The sequence below is a fragment of the Mixophyes fleayi genome, chromosome 3 (assembly GCF_038048845.1).
Source record: "Mixophyes fleayi isolate aMixFle1 chromosome 3, aMixFle1.hap1, whole genome shotgun sequence".
NCBI classification, from domain to species: Eukaryota; Metazoa; Chordata; class Amphibia; order Anura; family Limnodynastidae; genus Mixophyes; species Mixophyes fleayi.
In genome coordinates, this window is record NC_134404.1 from 304,925,293 (window position 1) to 304,935,870 (window position 10,578).

Genomic DNA, 10,578 nt, shown 5'->3' on the forward strand with positions numbered 1-10,578 from the left:
GTTTGGGGGGCTTTCTTGGTGACGTCATTCTGAAAACGTTCTATTTTGGCTCTATGTTCTTGACACGCCCCTTTTTGTACCCGGATGGCAGCTGATTTACACGTGTGGTGGTGAGTGAGGAATCGGGTCCAACTTTAGTGACTTAGTTCTATAGACAAGATGGAGACTGAGAGCGCAGCCACCTCCGGGGAGGCCTTCACCACCGTGACCACCAAGAAGAGCAGGAAGAGAAGGGCGGCAGACGAGAGACCCATGGAGACCGGGCAGCAGCCCAAGAAAAGGCCGGATTTCCCCCCGATATCTGGGGACAAGCTAATGGTATGTGTGTGGGCCAGATAGCTTGGCAGAAGCTGTCCCTGATAACGGTAAACATGTGGGTTTCCAGATGCTATGGAACTACAAGTCCCATCATGCCTTGCTAGCTGAAGAACCACAAGTCCCAACATGCCTTCCATTGTGGGCACCGCAAAGGAGGAATAAAAGTATATCCAGTAACAAGAACTACACTCTGTTTTAAAAGGCAGCTATGTTAAGCCATGGAAGTATTACCATATACATTTGGGTAATCTAGAACTTAACAAGTACCTGACTGGCTGCAGTAGATATACTGCAGGTTGGAGGCTCTATAGGGCCTATTTACTATTAATCACACTTTTGCCCTGGTAATTATTATCTGTCATTGCAGCAATGACAGATGAATTAGCACAGCAATTTACTATTAAAGTCCTGTTGGACAGCGCTTTCGATAGTATGCTGTCCTGGCTATCATCATCATCATTTATTTATATAGTGCCAACATATTCTGTAGCGGTTTACATTTGGGGACAAACACAGTAAACCAATAAACAAACTGAGTAAAACAGACAGGTGAGAAGGCCCTGCTCCCAAGCTTACAATCTATGGCTATGACTTTTTCTAAAGACAACTTTGGGTTCTGAACCGGAATCTTTACTGCACATGTGTGACAAAAGGTCACGCGTACATAGAAGTCATTTATATTGTCTCTCTTGTTCCTATTCCTGTTACCTTTACATTGTAAACTGTGAGATAATCTGATTTTTATATTGCCATGTATATACAACTTATTTTGTACAGTGTTGTGAGATATTTGCGTTTTAATAATAGTAGACCCACTCCCTTGAATGAAATGGGCAGGACTTTTGACGATGCCCCTTTGTGTACTTCTTAGTGCCAGTGAATGACTTAGACTAAGGGAAGCGGCATAGACATAAGCTCCGCCTGTTGCTGCCAGGGAGTGAGACTAGTACACAGAAGTGTGGAGGACCATTTTGGATTAGTCTGTAGGTAAAAAATTTAAATATAATCCATATCCTATCTGGAAGAGTTGGAGTGTATACACTCTCTCAAATTATTTTAACACCGTACACTGGTTCAGATATGAGGATATTTATTTCATCACATTTAAATTACTTGTAATACTAAGCTTTGTGGAATTGCAAATTGTAGCAAAAAGAAAAGATCATTCTGCTATTGGAATCACACAACTGACAATGTACCCTTTACAGGGAGACAAAGATGAAATGAGAAAAATCCCTGTTCCGTCACACCGATACACCCCCTTGAAAGAAAACTGGATGAAAATTTTTACTCCTATTGTAGAACACTTACAGCTTCAAGTCCGGTTTAACCTGAAAACGAGAAACATTGAAATAAAGGTGAGGCGTGTGTTGGCTTTGTGTGCTTTTGCTTATTTCATGTTTTTTATTTAGTTGTGTATATTAAAAAGAAAAAATAGAAATTGAAAAAGTACTTTAGGTAACCTTGAGCCTCAGTGATGCCTATCTGAGTATTTTATTGCATACAGAATTTAGAATTTCCTCATGCAGCTGTTGGAACATCAAGGGATCAACATCTGCTATTCAAAGCACTGCCTTCTGGTTTATCTTTTAGTGACTAAATGGAATCCTGCCTAATAAGGATGTTCACTAGTGCCTTGTTCGTACCAGCCAGTACTGGAGAGGAGCTACAATTTCATCTGAATTTTGTTCAGGCCTACCTGCATGATCAAGGCTGGCTAATACACTGATAAATCTCAATTACCTCCTTAAAACGAATTCCCTAAAAGGAATAGTATTTGCAGGAGTACTTTTCCACACCACAGTTTGCAAAGTATTGCGCACTTGCCAGCAAAAAGACAAGCTGGAGGTTCATCGGCTGCTACTCCATGAGTATCTTTGAAGTGATGCAGGCATTCATAGAAGTGGTCCTGTGGGCCACAGCACACGCATGACCCCCTTCAGTTGAATATCTTGAATTGGTGGAACAAGTACTTAGACTATCTGGAGCAAACTTTACACCGATCCCTTTAAAACAAAGATGTGATTCATATATTGGGTATAAGACTAAAACAATTTTGGAGTAAGAGCCTATCAATACAGTTGCTCTGCATCACTACAGATGCAAGTACAATTGATAACGTTGCTCACTTTTAACAAAAATTGAAAAAGCAGCATCACTAGACTCGACTATACTGAAATAAAAAGCAGTCTTGAAAGTATAAATAATACTCCAAGATCAATTCCAGAACAAGCCGGATATAGTCCAAACAGACTACAACATTGTAGTGACTTTCCTGAACTAAAGATAATGAAATAACCTCCCTTAATAAATCTTGAGGCTCAAATTTATGCTTGGAAAGAACTACACTGGCGAGCATTATCGAATGTATATATTTGCAAATTCTTTGCAGAGCAGACTTTTTGTATGGTGAACGGTCACTAAGCATTGAAGTATTTCAGCTGATTAATACACATGGACCTGCAAGTAGTTCTGGGATGTCTGCTCAGAAGTCGTTGAGCTGCTCCAGAATGTTGTCTGGATAATGTGATCCAGGTCCTTGCAGCTTGGAAAGGGGGGCTCCTGAAAACAAGAGGCTTCTCCCAACCAGTAATGAAACCTAAGACAGAAGAATCTGGATATTTATAAGCCCTCTGGCTGTAGGTAACCCTTTATAGTTGTCTATAAATATGCTGACGCTACAAATATAATTCCCCCAGAAATGTCCTTATCTTTTCCACTGGTCTCAAGAGATTATTTTTCCCACACTGTCCATTTACCCCCCCAAAAAAAGACTGAATATTTTTAATGTCAAGACCGGTTTACTTTATTTACATAGAGATCAGCAGAAGCTTTCCACAACTCTCATTGTTTTTTCCTTTTTCTCAGTACCCAGTGTCCGAGCCAAGTCACTTGAATTGTTTCTTATTCCTGGGCAGAGTTATGGTAGAGCAGATTTGTAGGACAGCAGCATGTAGCTGTTCAACACCTTTTATCATACATAACTTCGCCATTGTGTTCTGTTCAGAACCTGCTATCTTTGGCAGGACAGTAATACAAACAGGAGATTGCCGCAGGTAGTCTGGTCTGAAGTAAAAGGATTCCTTTTGGCATTTTCTATGGAATTTAATTTCCTTCTGTTTTCAGATGAATAAATGCAAATGTTGACTCTCCTGATTGTTGCGCAGCATATAGAATCTCTTTAAAAATCCAAACACTTATCAGATATAGGGGAGATGGGCTTCAATTGAAATTGTTGTGACTGGGAGTGCTCTTTCTCTTTGGACATTGGTTGGTGGAGTCCTTCTCAGTTGTGCAGAGTCTTGAAGACTGAGGGAAATTTAATCTCTTGATAGTCCTAAAATTCATTAATTTCCCCTTTGTCCGGCTTTGATTGAATATATCGTTATTGTGATCAGCACAAATCTAGACTTTATTCAGCGTGGTCATACTGAAGGTTTGCATAACTTATGTAGTATTTATGCTTAGAGAAGAGATCTAAGACAAACTCCAATGTCTCCCATCGAGTTGATGTAAGTAAAGTAATAAAATACTTAATAAAATAAAATACACCTTTTTTGCAGACCTGTAAAGAGACGTCAGATGTTGGTGCACTAACAAAAGCTGCAGATTTTGTCAAAGCCTTTATTATGGGTTTCCAGGTGGAGGTGAGTTTATAGCTATGTAACTGCTGTAACATTGTCATTTCATCATTTATGTAGCGTCACCAATTACGTAGTGCTGTATAGAGAATAGTTTTGTGATTGGCCCCATTAGAGCTTTGTCTAAATTCCCTAACACACACTAACTAGGGTTAATTTTGTCAGCAGCCAATTAACCTAACTGCATGTCTTTTTAGAGTGTGGGAGTAAACCCACACAAACACGGGGAGAAACATACAAACTCCACACAGATAAGGGTCTGGTATCGAAGTCATGACCCCAGTGCTGTGAGGCATAAGTGCTAACCACTAAGCCACTGTGCTGCCCATACAGTGCACTAGCTGGGGTTGCATGTGTTTTAAATAGATCCTATCAGCTTTTTATATGTAATGTTCTTTCCTGGTTCAGCTTCCTCCATACCACTCCCCTCTCACAAGCATTGGTAAGCCAGGGATCACAGTTGCATATCCTTATCATTTATTTATATAGTACCATACCAGCAAATTCTGTAGCGCTTTACATTTGGGGACAAATACAGTAATAAACAATACTGGGTAAAACAGACAGAAGTAAGAGGGCCCTGCTTGCAAGCTTACATTCTATGGGATAACGCAAAGTAACCAATTTTTATAGAGTGTGTCGTCCAAAACTCGCTAAATGCCAGAGGAATTTATCAGATTATTTTTCGGGTGTGCCCGACACTGGTTGGCAGATGACTGCTTTTTGGACTTTGTCTTCGGGCATCTGCTGATCTTACGTACGTGATTTTACCACTGTTTCATTTCACCACACGTGTGAGTGGTGGAATTGAAATCGTATCCTGTGTGGAAAGTAACAGGTCCAACAGACAAAGAAAGCAGAGCAGCAGGATTCAGAGAAAGGACAACAAGGAGGGAACACTCTGTGCACAGCACTCTAAAACTACCATAGTCCACTAGCACATTATAATACAATCTTATTTTAGACACTTATCCTTCAGTAAAATGTGACATGAGAAATCTATCTAGAGTACAGAACAAGAGAAGCACTAAACATTGTCAGGGACAAAGCTTTAAGGACAAAACATCAGACAACTTTTGGCTGCAATGCGTATTAAAGGTTGTGGAGGCGAATTACACAGCTCAAACGGGCCACTTGGCAGTGAAAACGCAGCCTTGTTTCCCATGGTGCACCTCTATTTGCGTAATCGTATCTGGATTTCCACTGGTCAGTGTCTGTTTATGGAGACATATGGTCACATTTTCAGAGGAGCAGCGGTTTGCACAGTCCGTAGTGGGCAACTGGGCATAAAGCATTTTTAGTGCCGGGTAGTCGCACTGATGCACCTAATTTTGCAGTATACTGCAGGAACGGGGTTTCAGTTTAGATGGAGAGTTTACTGAAATTAGATAAAGGGGTGGAGAGGGTAAACTTGCAGAGTGGCGCAAGAACCACCCCTACATCAGCTCAAATCCGCCTGCTCACCAATAGGCGTCTCCAAAGTGGCTGAAGGTTGGACTGCAAACCCCACTGTCGTAAAGATTTCCCTGCCTCTTCACACATCGAGGGACACTTCTATGCAGTGGCAGCTTCCAAGAGCGGGAAAAATAGGTGATAAGGTGTGCTGGGAGCAAAGCCAATGTGTTTTATGGCAAACTACGTAAATGACCTCCTGGGTATTGCTGGGATAGATAATAAACTTGAATTACTATCTATCCCGAATGAGATCGGTCATATCCCTTTGGGGAAAGCAGATTAAATAGCTGGTTAATAGAATGGAGCTTCTCTAACGCGCATCGCTCTGTTGTAGAGACTCGTCTGAGGGTGTTGCTTACTGCCTCCTAGATTCCAAATGCTCTGTACACAGGGGAAGGCTGGGCTGGGGGGCATCTGCCCCCTGGGCCGGTCCAATAGTGAACTACCTTGGGCTGGGTCACTGGGCCACCTGCATTTTTTACCCATTAAAATAGACTGCTGAGTCGAGTTTTGTCTCCCGGGCTAAAATTTGCCAGCCCTCCCCTGCCTATAAACATAGGTAGGTTCTCATACGGGGAGCAGCAAGTTTAAATTGCTTGCTATTGTTCATGTGAGACTTTTGTCCAACATTAGTACATCTTTAGTCACTGGTCAGTGAGGAAATACTCCATTACCCACCATCACTGAACATATGGAGAAAGCCGGCCTAGGAGGGTGCATAGCTCAATTTGGAAACCAAATTGAACCAGTAATATATAGAACTGTTCTCCTTGTCGAACATTTTTTGTTTTGTTTTTCAGATTACTTTATATACAGGTATTTAATTTATTATTCGGAAAAGCAGGGACTTTGGGTTTTCCTGATGAGGGTCTCTTCTGTAATTTTGAGCACTATGACTAAAATATAGTAAATTACACTTACAAATGATTTACTGTCAATACCCCTGGCCTCCCCCCTTGTTTAACATTGCTCGTTAAGTGACTGATCACCTAGGATGAGGCTCTAATCAAAGTACCTCATTCTGCAGTCATTTTGTATGGCATTATTACTGAGGAACAATTAAGTTTATAATTCTAACTTCTTTTGTTGTAACACTATGGATTTGCAGTCTTCTGGATTAGCAATCCCAGACCTATACGTGTACAAAGGACTAAATGATAAATTGCAACATTCAGTCTCCCATGCAGGTGGAAGGTTCTTTAATATTTTGTTTGTAATATGCACTGCTTTATATCGTGCGGTCAGAGTATTTGCAGTTTGTCCTGTGCTTAACAATTTGTATATGATTATAACAAATGTATTCCTGCAAGACCATTTAGCTCAGTTAGACACCAGCACCCTCTCTTTGTAGCAGTAGCAGGGACGTGTACTGTGAGTGAAGACTGCATCTGATTGGATGGCTGTGGTACCTGTCCAGTCTAATCCCCCCCTTCATTATACACCTCCAAGCTCTGGAATGTAAGACACTAGCATTGTTCTGCCTATTTGACTTGGTCTATTTGTTTTTCAGGACGCCTTAGCGTTAGTTCGACTTGATGACCTCTTCCTAGAGTCTTTTGAAGTCACAGATGGTAAGTTGTGTGACTTGATCTCAAATTCTGAATTCATTGTTGATGTACCCTTTTTAACGTGCCTGTTATACGTTGGCAAAACCAGTATATTACAAAAGGAGGGAAGAAATCTATTTTAGATTTAAATTCATTGTGTAATTTAATTGTAACTATAGTGGTCTTAAAATCATTCTGTGTGATCCCTTCTTGCTCATTGAAGCTCAAACTGAGTGATTGTGTTAAGCCGACAAAATATTGCTAAAATAAATAAAAAAAAGTCTTGTTTCGTGTTAACTCTCTGTCGATAACTAAACAAACACTATTGTCTGCCATAATCCGCCACTAACCTGTTGCCCAGGTCACTTTGAAATCTTTGCCTTGTGTTTCTTACTTCATCAGTATTGAGTTTAAATAACATAATTTCCTGACTTCTTCCCTTTCCAGTTAAGCCGCTGAAAGGGGATCATCTCTCCCGTGCAATTGGCAGAATAGCTGGAAAAGGAGGAAAAACAAAGTTCACCATTGAAAACGTAACAAAAACCAGAATAGTTCTTGCAGACGCGTAAGTATATGCTGTGGTACCATGCAAAGGGCTAATATACATTGAGCAGTTATATTAGTATTCATAGTAAGATGAGGTTAGTAACAGCAATAGATCTGTATATATGTTATACAAGGCATAATTTGTATTTAAAGTTAAAAAAAAAAAAAAAAAAGTTATGAACCTTACCATATAGCATATTCAGAATAATTTGGATGTAGTGTAAATAAAAGGTTTAAAGACAGAAGGACATAAGGAGAGATTGGGGAAGGGTGGAGTTAAGCTTACTGTAATCGTATACTGATATTACTTTCAGTGATAAAGCAGGGTGATGACCATTGTACCTGGCAAAATCTCTATACAATACATGCGCTAGATCTACATTGAATGGCTTCTGTATAGTGATGGAATGTAGGAATGCATGTATTGTAACAAGACAGAAATTGAGCTCGCCTTGATATGCATTGTCCTTTTATTCATGACCGCTTCAGACTGTTATAACCAGTGCACATAGAATGGCACGATGAGCTCAATTTCTATCGGGTTACTAAGCGGTACCTCCGGCATAGTAATCATTGCACCTGCTAAGTACAGCAACATGGAGATGAAGCTGGGAAGGTAAGTAGCTTGTTTTCACATAGCGGGCCCTGCCCACTAAATAGGAAAATATAATAGTTGGGTGGAAAGACACTTTTAATTATGCTGTCCAATTAAATATACTTTAAAGGGAAAATTGTCATTGTTTGAGAGAACTCCTTTGTCATAGATATCTGTGTTAAATATGTTACTGACGATCCCTTGGACATTGTCTGATGTTTATATTGTTCGTTATGTTCGACTTTTAAACCAAGACATTAAATGTGGGCATACGAGTTTAAAATGCTGGTTCCATATTGAACATATCTTCCTTCCGTAGGTCTGTCCAGTTGAAAATCTGTTATATCTGATTACACAGGAATATTTGGGATAGTGTCAAAGTTACAAAAAACATAATGTATAATTTATAAACCTCAAGGACTTTAATGACTTCTGCTTACATAGAGAAAAGACACATTAAGTTAAGATGATCCAGAGGCTGTAATTGCAAAAGCCACATAAATATATATATTGGATCTTATTTGAAAACCAGAAAGGAAAATATAAATGATTGCTGCAGTTTGGTGACTTTGTTGTATACGCAGACGTGACCACCAATTGTTACCTGCTGTAGTTACTATAAGGAGCTCTGCTAAACCATTTAATTCCAGGGTGGTGTAGGGAAAGAGCAATTTTTACATGTGTTCTACTACTTTTAGGGAGTGCTACAAATTGTGGGGTCCCAAGCATTCTGGATAATAGATCACATACCTGTATACACAATCATTGTGTTTTCATACATTCTGACTGTATGGTGTTCTGTTGAAACTAATAAGGATTTCTTCTTTATTCATACCTTGGCTACTACAATTCCCAGCTGTCTAGTTTACTTTCTTCCGACCTTTCTCTTCTACAGTCAGAGCTCAGCAACTAGTATAATGTTTTCATTATTCACCATGTAAAAGAAAACATTCAGCTGCTTACCTTAATTTTAAATGGAGGGTACTCTCTAAACTGGAGTATAGAGAAAAGCAGTAAAAATAGTGATACATATTTTCAAAGCATGTATTTCAATACTTTGGATTATACCATCTTGTCCATGTAGCCCACTGTTTCTGAATTCCCCAATGTTTGCGCTGCATTATTATATTCGAAAACCTCCCTATGTTAAGTAGTAATGCTGGATAGCTGGGACTGGGACTATTGGCTAACTGTTGGGAGAATAAAGTCAAAGCAATTCCACCATGTTAGTAAAGTCACTGGTTGCTTATGGGGTTGTTTTTTTTAAAATTATAATCGTGACTCAAATAATGCAAAGTAGCAATTTTGTGTTAAATTATTGTAACAATTAGTTGGTTTTGTTTTATTACAGAAAAATACATATTCTGGGATCATTTCAAAACATCAAGATGGCAAGAACAGCGATTTGTAACCTCATTCTGGGTAAGTGTTGGTTCCACTGTTTGCCTGGTCTGGATATTTTCACGGAGAAAGAAAGGTGATCTGACCCTAGCTTTGTTCCTTGCATGTCCACAATCATAGTGCGGTCCTCTAACCTTAAAAGGGACCACGCATTACCCTTGTTCTTGGTAACAAGTTAAAACCGTACATTTAATCAAAGATTGACACCTATAATAACCTATCAGCAGACATTTTAAACAAGTGTTACAAGCTATAATAAACATATCTGACAATAATTCGGGAAGGAGCTGGGGGCGGCAGGTGAAGGCTCAGAGGGCTGTCTGTTGCTATCACTGGTGTAAAGGATTGTTGACACCACAATCTTCTTGTATCAGATTAAATACATGTAACTGGTTATTTTCATAATATTAAGCTTATGCATTCCAAAAGTTAACCATCTCTTTTCCTCAACCCCACAGGAAGCCCACCATCTAAAGTATATGGAAACATACGGGCAGTGGCAAGCAGAGCAGCGGATCGATTTTAACCCTGTAATATGGCTGCTATAACAGAATACTGCAGATACCCACGCTCCACTGATGTCCTTATATCTACACTGCAAGATCTTTTAGCCAATGGTTAACGATCTGGCCAAATTACACAAGTCACACATTTGCTCTCCCCCAGTGGTGTGGAAGTAAAGACTTGATACTAAAGGATTGTAGGGATAACCCTTTGTTGCCATGTGGGCAGCCTCCATATCCTAAACATTGACTTGTTAATGGATTAATGGTGTGGCTACAGATGTATGATGAACATTTAATTGCAATAAATTATTTTCTGGTTTATTTCTTTCTGCACACGTTATTAAACTGTTTACATATATGTATGGCCCAAATATATGGGACTCTCATTGTTTAGAGTTAGGTCCACCCTATTGGCAAAAGCGACGTGGAGTGGCGGGTGGCTTTAACATACATTTGCAAATGTGTGCAACTAAAACTTTTGCATTTTTATTTACAGTAGAAATGGCAGCTCCTTTGCTGGCTATAGCAGTGTGCTGGGGGATTTTTCTGTGTGTTCTATTCTTCCTTGG

At 39.6% G+C, this 10,578-nt stretch overlaps 1 protein-coding gene across 1 annotated transcript; it reads left to right on the top strand.

Moving 5' to 3' along the window:
* Positions 1–59: 59 nt before the first annotated feature.
* On the top strand, positions 60–10,330 carry PNO1 (partner of NOB1 homolog). Its single transcript, XM_075203929.1, has 7 exons — positions 60–318; positions 1,527–1,676; positions 3,882–3,965; positions 6,925–6,985; positions 7,409–7,526; positions 9,454–9,524; positions 9,962–10,330. Exons 1-7 carry the CDS (start codon positions 160–162, stop codon positions 10,027–10,029), a joined length of 711 nt encoding a protein of 236 aa, XP_075060030.1. The 5' UTR covers positions 60–159; the 3' UTR covers positions 10,030–10,330.
* Positions 10,331–10,578: the final 248 nt, after the last annotated feature.